This window comes from Microtus ochrogaster, chromosome 10, assembly GCF_000317375.1.
Source record: "Microtus ochrogaster isolate Prairie Vole_2 chromosome 10, MicOch1.0, whole genome shotgun sequence".
In the NCBI taxonomy this organism is placed as follows: Eukaryota; Metazoa; Chordata; class Mammalia; order Rodentia; family Cricetidae; genus Microtus; species Microtus ochrogaster.
The window spans coordinates 61,200,520-61,214,102 of record NC_022016.1 but is presented as its reverse complement, the minus strand read 5'-3'; the positions used below and the strand labels follow the sequence as shown (position 1 = coordinate 61,214,102).

Genomic DNA, 13,583 nt, shown 5'->3' with positions numbered 1-13,583 from the left:
AAGAAGAAGCATACTAAGATTTAAAAACAAACACCAGACCAAAAGTCAAAGAAATAGAATTCCTAAGGCTATTAAGGAGACTGTTTGGGGCAGGTAAGTAAAAAGAAGGACTTAACCTCTTAACTAGGATTTTCAAAGTTATAGAAGAATCATAACTTTGAAACAGGGAGAAAAACTGAAATTGCAAGAAAGGACGTTTGAGGAGGACACACAGTCATCCTCCTTGGTAATAATCAACAGTGGCTATTGGTTATCTCTGCATTCCTCTGCTGCTCTGGCTCAGGTGCACTATGTACACAGGAAGAAGCTTGGAAAGTGCTTTCTCTTCCCTCCCCAGCCATTTACTCCCACAGCACTTAAATGTTTACACAAAGTGGTCAGAGTGACAGCATGGTGGAGCAGAATCAGCACTTCTCACAGCTGTAAGGAAAAAGACCCTTTCTGGAAAGGAAGCTATTCCCTACCTTTGAGGGAACAGGCCTGATGTGCCATTAGTAACCTGAGCTATTTCGGGTTTTCTCTGAGTAAGTGAGGACTGAAAGGACGAGCACCTGTGTGGCTCCCAGAGTCAAAGGGAAGGGGGTCTGGAAATACTAAACCCTCCAGTTTGTTACCCACTGACCTCAGGGTTGCCTTTCCTTAGTATCTCCCCAAAGCTGTTGGAAAGATTCTAATTTGTTAGAATTACTAAACACTCCAGGGAGTGGGGGGCTATACAGCTCTAGAGGCCTGCAGAACAAGGCTGGGGAAGAGCCACAGAGAACTCAGGCAGAATCCTGCCAGTCACTGTTTCCTTCTCTCACTGGGAATTAAGTTCTTATGATATCAGCTGTGTGAGCGTGGCATGCAACCTTTGAGGCCTCCAGTACAACATGTATAAAACGGACTTCATAATTCTGCTCACAATATTAGAGCGACTCACCAAATCCTCCCCAGGTTAATGGAGTAGTAGAGTAGGTGTCAGTGTGTCATCAAAGGGGCCCTATCTAATAGGTGCAGTCATCAGAAGCACGCATGCTGGGTGCTTGACTGTAATTATTATTAACTAGTTGTAGCATTGGGGACAGACTCTAAGGATGTGTAAAGCAAATGTTCTATCACTGAGATACACTATTAGTTTTTTACTTTTATCAAATTTTGAAACAGGGACCTGTCAACTTTCCAAAGCTAGCTTCAAACTTGCCTCCCAAGGAGCTAGGTTTTTACAGTTATAAGGAAGATATTATGCCCAGCTCATGAGGATTTATTTAAAACCAACTTGACTGTTCTCAATCTTATATTTTTCTAGTCTTTGTTCTTCCCACTGGCCCAGAATATTACTGTAGTTAGTGATTATTGTAGTAATTTATTTAACAGTGATTTAGGACTTCAAATTAACTCTTAGTGTTTCTAACTTCCTGTCAGATTTCATTCATGCAACTTCCTTTCACATTTGAGAGACAGCACCCAAGAACCCTCAAAAGAAATCTCAGAGGTTAGAGTTGCCAAGTGGAGTCAAGACTTTCAATACTTTGTGAAAATCTAATTTGAACTCATTTCATTTGGGCAGAAGTCAACTACGTTTTCCACATTATAAATTATAATTTGTATTTTAAAATGTAAATATAAAGACCTGTAACTATTAAGTTAGTACTTAGATAATATTAAGATACCCTCAGAACTTTTTCACTCAAGTATACATTAGAAAATTTGTATTAAAAGACTGGTAATGAATCAGAACTAAGCCAATGGTACTCTGACCCCAAATACAGAAGTGTAAGTCCAGGCTCTTTACAGGTGGAATGGATATTATCAGAGCCTTGATTTTCCTGAGTCATAATAGTAATAACTCAGTGCAGCACAATATCATTGCTTTTAGCCAGCCTAATTTGGAATGGCAAAATTCATTTTTTAAAAAAATATAAAATTGTATCTTTTTGCTGATAAGACAGCTTTGTGATAATAGCTTTGTTAGCAGTTTCTCCACTTGGTAAGATAACCAGATGTGACCCAGGCATGCTTCCAGAAGATTATGTCCTTTCCCCACAGCAAAGAACAGGCAACATCAGCTACAAAGACCACATCCACCAAAAAGGACATTGCAAGGCACACTGTACCTGATTGCCGAGGAAGAACTATAGACAGTAAGAGTAAAGGGTGCAGGGGGAAAAAGAACATTTTTGTCAAGTTAACACTAAGACACAGCAATTTCATCATATTACTAATCTAAGTACACACTGATCACATTCTTACTAGCATCGACACAGGAAAGATTTTACAACTTAAGCCTGAACTCTCCATCCTGTGCTTCTTTTGTCAGCCCATTTTACTCACTGGTAATAACTCCAAACAAAACAACCACAAAAATAAACACAAGAAAACAAAACCCAAGATTGCAGATAGAGCTTACTAAGTGCTCTGGGCTGGGTAAAAGGCAGAGCTACCTGCCCTCTTCAGCTAAAAACAGCATGAACTTGGTGCACTCAGGACATCCCAACCCCAGGTGAGCCCAGGGTTTGTACATGCGGTGCAAGCACTTTCCTCTTGAGCTACAGCTTTAGCCTCTGAGGACATTTTTGAGTTCCTAATGGAACCTGGATCTTCCTGTGTTTTCAACTGAAGATTGCCATCTAAGTCTTCTTTGCTAACTATAATTTTTTTCTTGAAATTTTAGGGCTCCTTGACAAGCTGATGAACAGTCTACTACACCCCTGACTCTAGTCCCAAGAGAAGCTAAGACACAAGTATACTTCACTGTTTCTTCTGGCCATTCCTAACAAGTCTTTCCAGAGAAGGAGACTGGCTCCTCAGTGCATGTGGGTTGCAGCTGTAGTCCAGCTCAGCACAGGAACACTAATGTGCTGGGGCCTTGACACATCGTCTTCCAGGAGCGTGGGAGCACTTATATTTGCAATGACCAGTTCTTGGGGATAAAGCAATCACTCTTTCTTTTTTAAGTGAAAAAATTAGAACAAAGGAAAATGTGTATGTGCAAAAACACATCAGAGGACATTTTTTGGGTGTATGCTTCTCCTTTTACCATGTGGATCCTAGGACTTGAACTCAGGTTGTTAGGCTTGGTGGCAAGTACCTTTACATGCTGAACCCATCTCCAGCTCCTCATCCCTACTTAAAAAAATTTTGAGGTAATTTTGTGATATAGATGTGGGGAGCTGGAACTTACTATGTAGAGTTGATAGAGTTGACCTTGAATTTAAAATGATCCTTTTGCCTTTGCCTCCCAACTTGTGTGGTTACAGGCAGATTACCAGGCTCTGCTTCATGAGTCTTGATAAAACTATTTCCCAAGATCCCTTATCCTTACTCCCCTGAAGACCTAGGTCAGCAGTGAGAATGAGAGCTCTAAAATGTTAAGTTCTCGGTTCTTTCTTTTCTTTCTTTTTTTTTTTTTTGGTTTTTCAAGACAGGGTTTCTCTGTAGTTTTGGAGCCTGTCCTGGAACTAGCTCTTGTAGACCAGGCTGGTCTCGAACTCACAGAGATCCGCCTGCCTCTGCCTCCCGAGTGCTGGGATTAAAGGTGTGCGCCACCACCGCCCGGCTGTTTTTGGTTTTTTGAGACAGGGTTTCTCTGTGGCTTTGGAGCCTGTCCTGGAACTAGCTCTTGTAGACCAGGCTGGCCTCGAACTCACAGAGATCCGCCTGCCTCTGCCTCCCGAGTGCTGGGGTTAAAAGTGTGCGCCACCACTGCCAGGCTAAATGTTTTCTATCTTATCAAATATAAACTATGGTCTCCCTGGAAAATGGTAACTTTTCAGATGAAATTACACAGGGCATGAAACTGGACACCTAAGAATGAATGCCCATGGGTTCCAGGCCTCTGGAGGCACCAGGAGTGAAAAGGCAGGACGACACAGGAGGAAATGACCTCCACAGATGGTGGGTTTGTTTTCTCTTCCTTACCCGGTATTTATTCTCTCCAATCTGTTCCACCTGAAATCTTTTTGCACACTTGCACTGTGCCACTTGTCTTGTGACCTGTTGGTTGTGAACAGCAAAATGGTGTAAGGGCAGAGAAGGACTTTCTGTTTTAAATGTAAACAGAGAAGCTAGTCATTATTATTATTATTTTTAAAGAGTTTTGCTTTTTGCCTTTGGAAACAGGATCTCACTCTGAAGTCCAGGTGGTCCTAGAACTTGCTATGCAAACTACCCTGGTCCCCAACTCAGAAAGATCTTGTCTGCCTTTGTCTTCTAGTTGCTGGGATTAAAGGCCTCTGCCTGGTTCATCTTAGGCTTTTAATACATGTGTTTATCTTTTACTCAAAATTTAACCCTTCTTGAGATAAGAGATACTGAGGAAAAAAAAAACCACAAGATGAAAGAAATATTCTTCATCATTGTTTCAAAATTCTTTAGAGGAAAAGCGCTAATACAGACCTATCAAAATCAAATGACCAATAAAGTAAACCATGAACTAAATGAAATTTCTACATAGAAATTTCCTGGGATCAATTTCTTTCCACATTTGTGGTTCCAGGGACTGAATCAGGTCATGACAAGCACTTTTCCCCACTGAGCCATCGACACAGCCATGATACAGTTCACCCCTTATTGCTGCATTTGAAGCCCACCTGATCCCTTATAAGTCCCCTATGGACCTTATAGCACTATAGACGTGAGTATTAGAGTCGGAGCCATCCTCTAGACCAAGCTAGAACTCAGTCGTCAAAGGCCTTCTAGAGTCTGCTGAAACACTGCTCTAAATGATTGCTTCCCAAACTGATTCACATCCAAATTCAGGGCAATATAAACCTATGGTCAAAACACTACTCCAGTTCCCCATACCTCATCTTCAATTTTATCTGCATCAGTTGTTGGTCGATAGGCATCCTTGTTGGGATGTAGGGCAGCCACAAATTCATAGTAGTCAATGTAGCCATCCCCATCTCTGTCAAAAATGTCAGCCACAGCCGTCATCTCTAACTTGGTGGTAGGAAACTCTGGAGAGAAGAAACCATGATTTAAAACATTAAAACATATGCGGCTGGTTGGCAATTATACAAGTATCTGAAGAAAAAGAATTCTATCTTGATCTTTTCCGAAACAACATCAAAACTATCACATATCTACTCTAGAAAATTCAGGAGACAACAAATTTTAAAGACACAAATCATTGGCTCAGCTTTAAGAGTACTGTTGCTCTTGTAGAGAGCCCAGGTTCAGTTCCCAGCACCCACATGGTGGTTCACAACCATCTACAACTACAGATCCAGGGATCTGATGCCCTCCTCTGACTTCCAAGGGCACCAAGCATATGTATGTACAGGCAAAAAACTCAAACATAACATAAAGCGAATAAATCTAATTTTAAAAAGATAAAAATCATTTAAAAATTGTATCACCCAAGGAGAAGTCACTGCTGACTTTTAAATGTTTTTACCTACACACCCCTCACCTTTTTTGTATGTTTTGTTTTCTGAGACAGGGTTTCATATAACCCAGACTGGCCAAGGATGGCATTAAACTTCTGATCTTCCCTGCCATTACTTCCAAAGTGCTGGGATCAGAGATATAGACAAGCATAACCAGTTTATGGGGTACTGAGGGTAGGATCTATGGCTTCATACAAGCTACACAAGCACTTTAATAAGAGTAATATTTCCAGAGGCCTTCCCCATTTTAAAAACAAAAAGTAGTATCAAACTTTAGATATAGTAAAAAAATACAAACTAAAACAATATTACAACCATCCATAGAATTATCACTCATCTTAAGATTTATTTAGAAAAAAAAAAAAAAAGAAAAGATTTATTTAGGCCAGCCCTGTTGGATGCTTAAAATGATGTCATAAAATAGTGTTGCTTTGGAATAGCATCCTGTCCTGTTTAAACTTCACAATCATGTTTGAACTCTTTCTATTCCTACTGAAAGGAGATGCTTCCATTCATGAAAACAACAGATCACACTCAGCAGAGAGCTTCTTCCTTCAAACTACAGTTCTTAAGAAATACCAATTTACCACAATGTTACAACTTCTACCAAGAGTGAGGAATCTAGATGTGACCTGTGTGTAGAGTGAGAATTCACTTACTGGAAGCTAAAATGCCGTCGATGAACTCCTGACGCGTTATCTTCCCATCCTGGTCCTTGTCAATACGCCGGAAGAAATCCATGACTCGAGATTTTTTGTGATTCATCCAACGCATATACTTTTTCCTCCAGACATCAAAGTCAAAGTTGGCAAATTCCTTTAACTAGATGGAAGTCAGAGATATCCGTAAGTCTTGCTGTTCTGATTCCAGAGCATATCTAAATTCTCAGACATCCAGTAAAGCCATGCAGGCCTTCCAGGGGACACCAACAATGTTATCTATGCTCACTGGTGAAAGCACCATCTGACTCCTTCACTCAAAGCCTATATGTTATATAACAAGCTGTGATATAATGGGGGAGCAGGAAAAAGAATAACTGCAAAACAACTTTGGAAAATAAGAAGCAGGCAGAACAAGAATTGGGAGAGCCAGTCTTGCTTTCTCTTTGGACTGTTCCAAGATCATCTACTTAGATGTAAGGGATGGATTCTGTCTTGAAGGGAAAGCCTCAGCACCCTCTCTTACGCTACATGGGAAGGCACTATAAACACACACAGGAACCACATCAAGAGGCTCATGTTTCCCATCATTTTCTGAGATCTTACAGATCGAGATGGAAAGCATTAAGAATGCAACCCTACATCCAAGCATGTTTCTTTGGAATTTCACCAGAGGGAGCAAATGCCCACACAACATCTCTACTAAGTAGTTGGACTGGTGGAAAGCAGGCCTGTATAAAGATAGGGCAGGGTTTTCTTTAGCTACTTGGACCATGTTAGTGATTCACAGAATGACTTAACAGCACAACATTTTCCCCTTTGGTCTTTCAAACTAAAAGTTAGAAGGAATGGGGAAAGGGGGAGGCGGCAACCAATGTGCTTAAAATGCAACTGACCTATGGAAGTAACAACAACAACAAAAAAACACAGAACACTCACTTCCGGGCATAGCTGCTTTGATATGCACAAACAAAAGAATATAAAAGATATTAGATGCTTGTGTTAGAAAGGAGGAAGTGCAGTACCGTGTATCTTAGATGAGAGTTCAGAACTGACTTGCTTTTCCTGATCTATTCTAAGACTAACAAGAAACAAGATTATAAAAAGTTGCTCTTCTTTCATAGCTGTGGAATACCTACCTACCTTTCTACCTTCCTATGACAGGAAGACAGCATCACTAACAAGGCTTTTTTTTTTTTGGGGTCAATAGCGCAGAAGGACGCAGACTTTTCTTGTATCTGATTCAATAGGGCACACGTGATATCCCCAAGACACACAAATTTATTTCATTGCTTTTTATTTCGATTTTTTTGGGGGGGGGGGTGTTTCCTGGGTCAGAATTTTTCTGTGTAGCCCTGACTATTCTAGAACTCATTTGTAGACCAGGGTGACCACAAACTTAGAGATCCACTTGTCTCTGCCTGAGTGCTAGAATTACAAGCATGTGCCACCATGCCTAACTCCCCTTTTATACAAACTACACATTTAGAAGCAACCTTGGAAGCTTTGTTTCTGAAACTGAATTATAGTAAGCTGCTGAGGAAACTCAGACCACAGACCTCCCTCTTGTATGGAAGGTCTGATTTATAGTTTTATACCATATGGCTCAGATTTCTTTTGTTTGAATGGGCTGACTTTACTTCTGAGAAGTGGATAAAGGCACTTCTAAACAGCGAGCTCTAAAGAATGGTGTTTACCTCCTCTAGTCTGTCCAAGGCATCATTCAGCTTCCGCTGGCGTTCCAGTGCTAACAGCCATACTTGCTGCCAGCGGGCAGAGAGCTGGTTGATTCGTGGGTTTTTTGCTTCAGATTGTGAGAGGATTGGCATGGGAGGAGGTGTGGGTTGACTCAAGGACTTTCCTAAGTGGAAAAATAATCACAAGATTAGAAATGCTTTTGTCAGTCCATAAAGAAACTGCTGTATGCTTGGCTATATATCGAGTTTGAGGCTTTGGGATAGATGAGACACTGCCTCAAAAAAATCAAGAAAAGAAAGTACTGTATATATGAACTAATGTTTTACACTAATATCTACTTCACAACCAAGAAGAAACATGGGAACAGAGGCATACTAACTCCAGAACCACTGCCTCTCCTCTAAACCAACGAAGAGTACCCACCCCTGCACACACCCAGTCAATTAGGCTTTACTTTAGAGACCCGAGGACACATCAACTCAGAAAACAGCAGTGGATTCCATTAGGGCTTATTTACAATTAGACCAGTGCAATGTAAACACAACAATGAAAGGCCACTGTTAAATAACAGAACAGGCTTCACCACCTCGAAGCTTCTTATTAATCAATAAAAATAAATAAACAAATAAAGTATAACTAGTCATTGTTAGAAAAGTAAAGTTTCAAAATGAGAGATTATTGTCTAGAGTCAATATGAACACAGCTCTCGCAATGGCACTGTGAAGCCCCATCTGCAATTAGCAGAAGGAAGCAACCTAAACTAGTAGGCTGGAAACATACTGCTACCACCGCGGGGCTTCTCGATGAAAGGAGCATGGGCAGGCTCTGCAGTCTTCCTCTTATATGTCTTGGTGACCCGGTCCACATCAGGTTGTTTGCGTGTCATCTCTTCCATGAATGACTGATAAATATAAGAAATTAGTTAAGAAAATTCAGAGTTTTTTTAATCTAAAATGGAAAGTCTTTACTAACAAAGGCCAACCCATGGTAGACTGCCTAAGTGACAGATTGCCTGTGTAACTTCTTACCCCTTAACAAAAAACTAAATTGGGCCGGGAGTATAACTCAATGGTAAAGTATTTGCTCAGCATATATACGGCCCTGGACTGAAACACACTACACACAGAAAGAAAAAAGAGAGGGGGCAGACAGATACATATGGAGAATGACTGACCAAAGCACTTGATTAGGACTAAAGACTGAAGGAGGAAGAGAAGAGATGGTCTCTGCCTTCAAGGAACTCACAGCCGAGTGATGAAAACCAAGAAGTTAATGCTAAATGTTACACAGCTATGCAGAAAAGACCTGAGTAAGTGACAACAGAGTGGCCTGGGACTGAACTGCTGAGGAACAGAGGGCAGTTCTGACGGACGGTCTGGACAGACACAGAAGCCTGACAGTGCTGTGGACCAGGACTCTTCATTTCATTTAGTGGCGAGAGGGTATAATCAAAGGATTAGCAAGAAGTGGGGCTGGAGAGCTAGGCAGGGGATCCCAAAGGCCCATGTTCAGCTGTGGAATTAGCATTTTCTCAAGACCAATAGGGGGCAAGTGAAGGATTTTAATATGATCCGATCTATGCTTGAGAGGAATTATTCTTCCTTTAGTACAGAAGGCAGAGTGACAGGAGATTGGCTAGGACTACTTTTCCTATCTCTGTGATAAAATGCTGTCAGGCCAATAGGTTTCTGGCTCCAGCAAAGGTCAGGCTTCTAAGCTGGGCTCTAAGATTTCCACTTCTGGTGAACTTCCCAGTGCAATGCCTGTGAAACTGTGAGTGGATACTCCATGGGGCATACTTCATCTTCAAAATAAGGCTCTAAACTGTTTCTGCTAGTGGCCTCCAAGAACAGCTGGAGCCAGAAAAACAAACAAACAAACAAATAAATAAATAAAGGAGTCTTTTTTTTTTTAATTTCTTTTTTTTGTTTTTTTTTTGAGACAGGGTTTCTCTATGTAGCTTTGGAGCCTGTACTGGTACTCTCTCTGTAGCCCAGGCTGGCCTTGAACTCACAGAGATCTGCCTGCCTCTGCCTCCTGAGTGCTGGGATTAAAGGTGTGTGCCACCACCACCCAGCTGAAAATAGAGTCTTCAATCCTACAAATACAAGGAACTAAACTGTCAAGAAAACAAATGAACAGGGCAGAGGATCCATGAGAGCTCCCTATGAGAACTGCAAAACTATCAGCTAGAGCAGTATCTCAAAGCACAACACCTCAATATTGAGGAAATCGTGATTTCTGCCTGATGACACCCTAAGATGCTAACCTACACCATGACTTCTAACGCATGAAAACTTATAAACAGAGCTGATGCAAATTGCTAAGTCTGTAGTGGTAGATACAGTAAGGATGGGAATATGGTCCACAACACACAGAAGACACAGAGAAGCAAGATACCTGATGCTCAGTGATAAGAGCTTTAACTCGGTCTATATTCTGAGGGATAGGCTCCTGATCCCGCTGGATTAGGGTGGTCTCAGCCCACTGGATCCAGGCTAAGAGTTCTTCCAGGAGCTCAGCATTAGCCACCAGTTCTGACAGAGCTGCTTCCAGGCGTTGCTGGTGTTGTTTTGCCCATGTCAGGACCTGTAGAGAGAGAAAGAAAACATGACCTCTTTCAGAAAAGAACATCTTTTTGATGGTTTCAAAGCTACCTGATCATACACCTTTTACTCAGAGGAAGGACCAATTTAAGGAACCAAGAGATTCCTCTCTGAATTCAGCTGACAAAGCTCAAGCTGGGAGGTAGAAAAAGGAGTCATTTCTGCCAAAAGCAAACCTAATACATTCTATTCGACACAAACTTCTCAGGAAGGAAGGAAGCAAAACATAAGGTGTCCGCAGAAGCTAGTGACGAGCACCTCACTGTACCAGCCACTCAAAAGGACCTTTATCTGATGGACTCACTGTGACTCCGACTCACCTCCTCAAAGCGAGCTCGGATGATGGTGATCCAGTGTTTGATGGTCGTGATGCAGTCAGGATGGCAGACAGCCAGGATAACTTCTCCCATCGCCACTGCTGTGTTCACATCCACCCGTTTTTCTTCTACTTTCTTCATGAACTCCTACATAAACATGAGCCAAAACCAAAAACTTGACAAATCTACCTATCAGTACCATGAGTTTATATTAAAAGAAGAAACATTTCATTGTTTCTTCCTATGTGTTAACACAGGCCTTGAAATTGCAAGGTAACTCCCTGTAAGCAGCCACAGTGTTGAGACACTGGGATGAAGCTAATGGTACAGGAGACCACAGAAATCTAAAGGCAACAAGAACAAGCAATAGTCGACAAAGGAAAATGGAAGCAGTTGAGAGCAACCTGGCAGAGTGAAAATGTAGGCTGCATACATGGTTATGACGGGACTACTAAATTCATTGGAGCCCTCATGTGAGCAATTTGCTGTGTTTGTGAAAAAGCCCGTTTGTATGCAGGTGTGACTAACATGGTGTATCCAGGTCAAAAGTGTGGGAATGATGCTCACTTAGAGATGACACAGAGACTAGGGACAATGGTGTACCTCTATTCCCTCTGCTCCAGTTCTCATTTCCATTTTATTAACACATTTTATGTGTATGAATATTTTGCCTGTATGTATATGCACCATGTGTGTGCCTGATACTGGAAGAGGCCATAAGAGGGTATTGGATCTCCTGGAATGGAGTTAAAGACAGCTATGAGCTACCATGTGGATGTTAGAATCTTTAAGAAAGCAGTATTCTTAACTGCTGAGACATCTCTCCAGACCTTTGATTTCTGTATTTAAAGTATTTTTTTTAGAAAAATGATGATAGCCGTAAAGCTCTAATATTTAAAAATTCCTACCACAATAGAATTTAACAAAACTAAAATTAAAATAGATAGATAACATGAAACATTTCCTCCTTCATTAGAGCTGACTGAGGCCCCACAGACCATGTTTTATTCTGCAGCATGTTAAGTGGTTTTAGAAGATCAGATAAGGACCAAAAAGTTAGCAACATAAGCGAGGTCAGATAAAGGCATGTACAGGTGAGAAGTAAAATGGAGTTGGGTATGATAACACACTTACAGTCCTAGGACCTGGGAGGTTGAGGTAGGGTGTTTGGGAGTTCAACGGTACATAAGACCCCATCTCAAAATCTAGCCAACCAACAAACAAAACTTAGAAAAGGAAATGTTCTGCATTTCCTTTTAGAACCCTGTGTGGTTTTACTTGTTTAATTGGATTTGATTACCAGCACCTCTGTGTTGGTCCACAACTATCTGTAACTCCAGGTCTTGGGAATCTGATCTGGTTCTCTTGCACACTAGCCATGCATAAGGTGCACAGACGTACACGTAGGTAAAACCATATACATAAAATAAAAATAAATACATCTTAAAAAATATAAAGCCAATATGAGTGAGTTGTATACAAATGAATGAATGCTGATGACAGGCATCACAAAGCTTCAGGTTTCTGCTGGGCACACACACAGCCCACTCTGGTTTTTCTTTTCAGGAGGTCTGACATTTACAAGCAAGTCCTGCTTTTTGTTAGTGGTGGGGCAATTCTCATCATGGTCAAGTAGCACAGATCATCAAACCTTGAGGCTAGGCTACCTTGTGCGTGTCAATGAGAGACTGTAGGGACTCTGTGTCGTCAGGAAGGGCCCCTCGGAAGCGAAGTGTTTGCTCTGCTTCAGAAAGCCACTCCAACAGCATATGGACTGTGTCCCGAAACTCTTCTGCCTGAAACAACAAGCACAAGAAGATCTGGACTCCCTCTGTGCCTGAGGCACCAGACACCAAAAGCATGCTGGAAAAGTATCCAGATCGCACTCTACCAGAGACATTTGATGCCCCTGCCCAATGACAAGAAGGTCACTTTAATTTGTAGACCTTTGAAAAACAGTTCAATGACTGGTCAAAGTCCCACAGAATGTTCAGATTATCAACTTTATTTTTGTTCCGAGACCGTGGGACTTCATTGTCCCGGGAAAGAAACTAAGACCCATATGCTCAGGTCTCCTACAAATTTATCTTACCTGTTTTAAGGCCTGCTCAAGTCGGCTTTGCTTGGAAACAGAGAGTTTGCACACAGTATCCCAGCGAGTACTCAGTTCCTGGAGCTGCCCCTTGACCCACGTTGTGTCGTCCCTACTGTTCTCAATCAGCTCTCTGCCTGACCGCTTTAGGACCTGAACAGTGCCCGTTCGCTTTCCCAGTTCTTTTTGGAAAACCTAGTTAAAGAAGAAATGAGAATTAGTTTCTTTTTAAATTTTAAAATACTTATTTTATTTTGTGTATGAGTGCGGTGTCTGTAGTTTGTACGCTTAGTGCCCATAAAGGCCAGAAGAGGGTGTCAGATCTTGGAACTGGAAATATGGTAGTGAGCCACCATATGGGTGCTGAGAACTGAACAAAAAGTGCTCTTAACTGGGGAGCAATCTCTCCAGCCCTGTGTCTGGCACGTGTTTTGTAATCTGCTTGGTAGGTTCTTATCATGTGTCTTCATTATGCACAGCAAGGCAGAACGGCATGTCAGAGAGAACAAACAGGTGACTCTCAAGAAGTCTGCACTACCAACCCCTTTATCCCTTAATGCCTGGGCTTAAATTTATATTCAACCTGTTTCTCAGCAAACTCCAACTTTGCTTTAAAAAAAAAAAAAACCAAGGGCTACACAACACAGTAAAACACAGTCTACAAACCAAACCAAACCAAACCAAACCAAACCAAACCAAACCAAACCAAACCAAACCAAACAACCACAACAAAAATAGGAAGCAGAGGCAGGTGGATCTCTGAGTTTTGGGGCCAGCCTGACCTACAAAGCCAGTTCCAGCAAGAGCTGTCTTCAAAAACACTCCCCCCCCCCCCCCCC

General features: G+C 41.6%; 1 protein-coding gene across 1 annotated transcript in view; it reads right to left on the bottom strand.

Annotated features, from left to right (window-relative positions):
- Macf1 (microtubule-actin crosslinking factor 1) overlaps positions 1-13,583 on the bottom strand; it is a 342,147-nt gene that overhangs the window by 12,283 nt on the left and 316,281 nt on the right. Inside the window, exons 83-93 of the mRNA XM_026782286.1 lie at positions 12,745-12,939; positions 12,320-12,448; positions 10,656-10,799; positions 10,130-10,318; positions 8,510-8,630; positions 7,729-7,892; positions 6,971-6,982; positions 6,032-6,194; positions 4,786-4,940; positions 3,901-3,975; positions 2,097-2,114 (exon numbers count right to left, since the gene is read on the bottom strand). Coding sequence (XP_026638087.1) covers positions 2,097-2,114; positions 3,901-3,975; positions 4,786-4,940; positions 6,032-6,194; positions 6,971-6,982; positions 7,729-7,892; positions 8,510-8,630; positions 10,130-10,318; positions 10,656-10,799; positions 12,320-12,448; positions 12,745-12,939 — 1,365 coding nt within the window. The remainder of the gene's footprint in view (positions 1-2,096; positions 2,115-3,900; positions 3,976-4,785; positions 4,941-6,031; positions 6,195-6,970; positions 6,983-7,728; positions 7,893-8,509; positions 8,631-10,129; positions 10,319-10,655; positions 10,800-12,319; positions 12,449-12,744; positions 12,940-13,583) is intronic.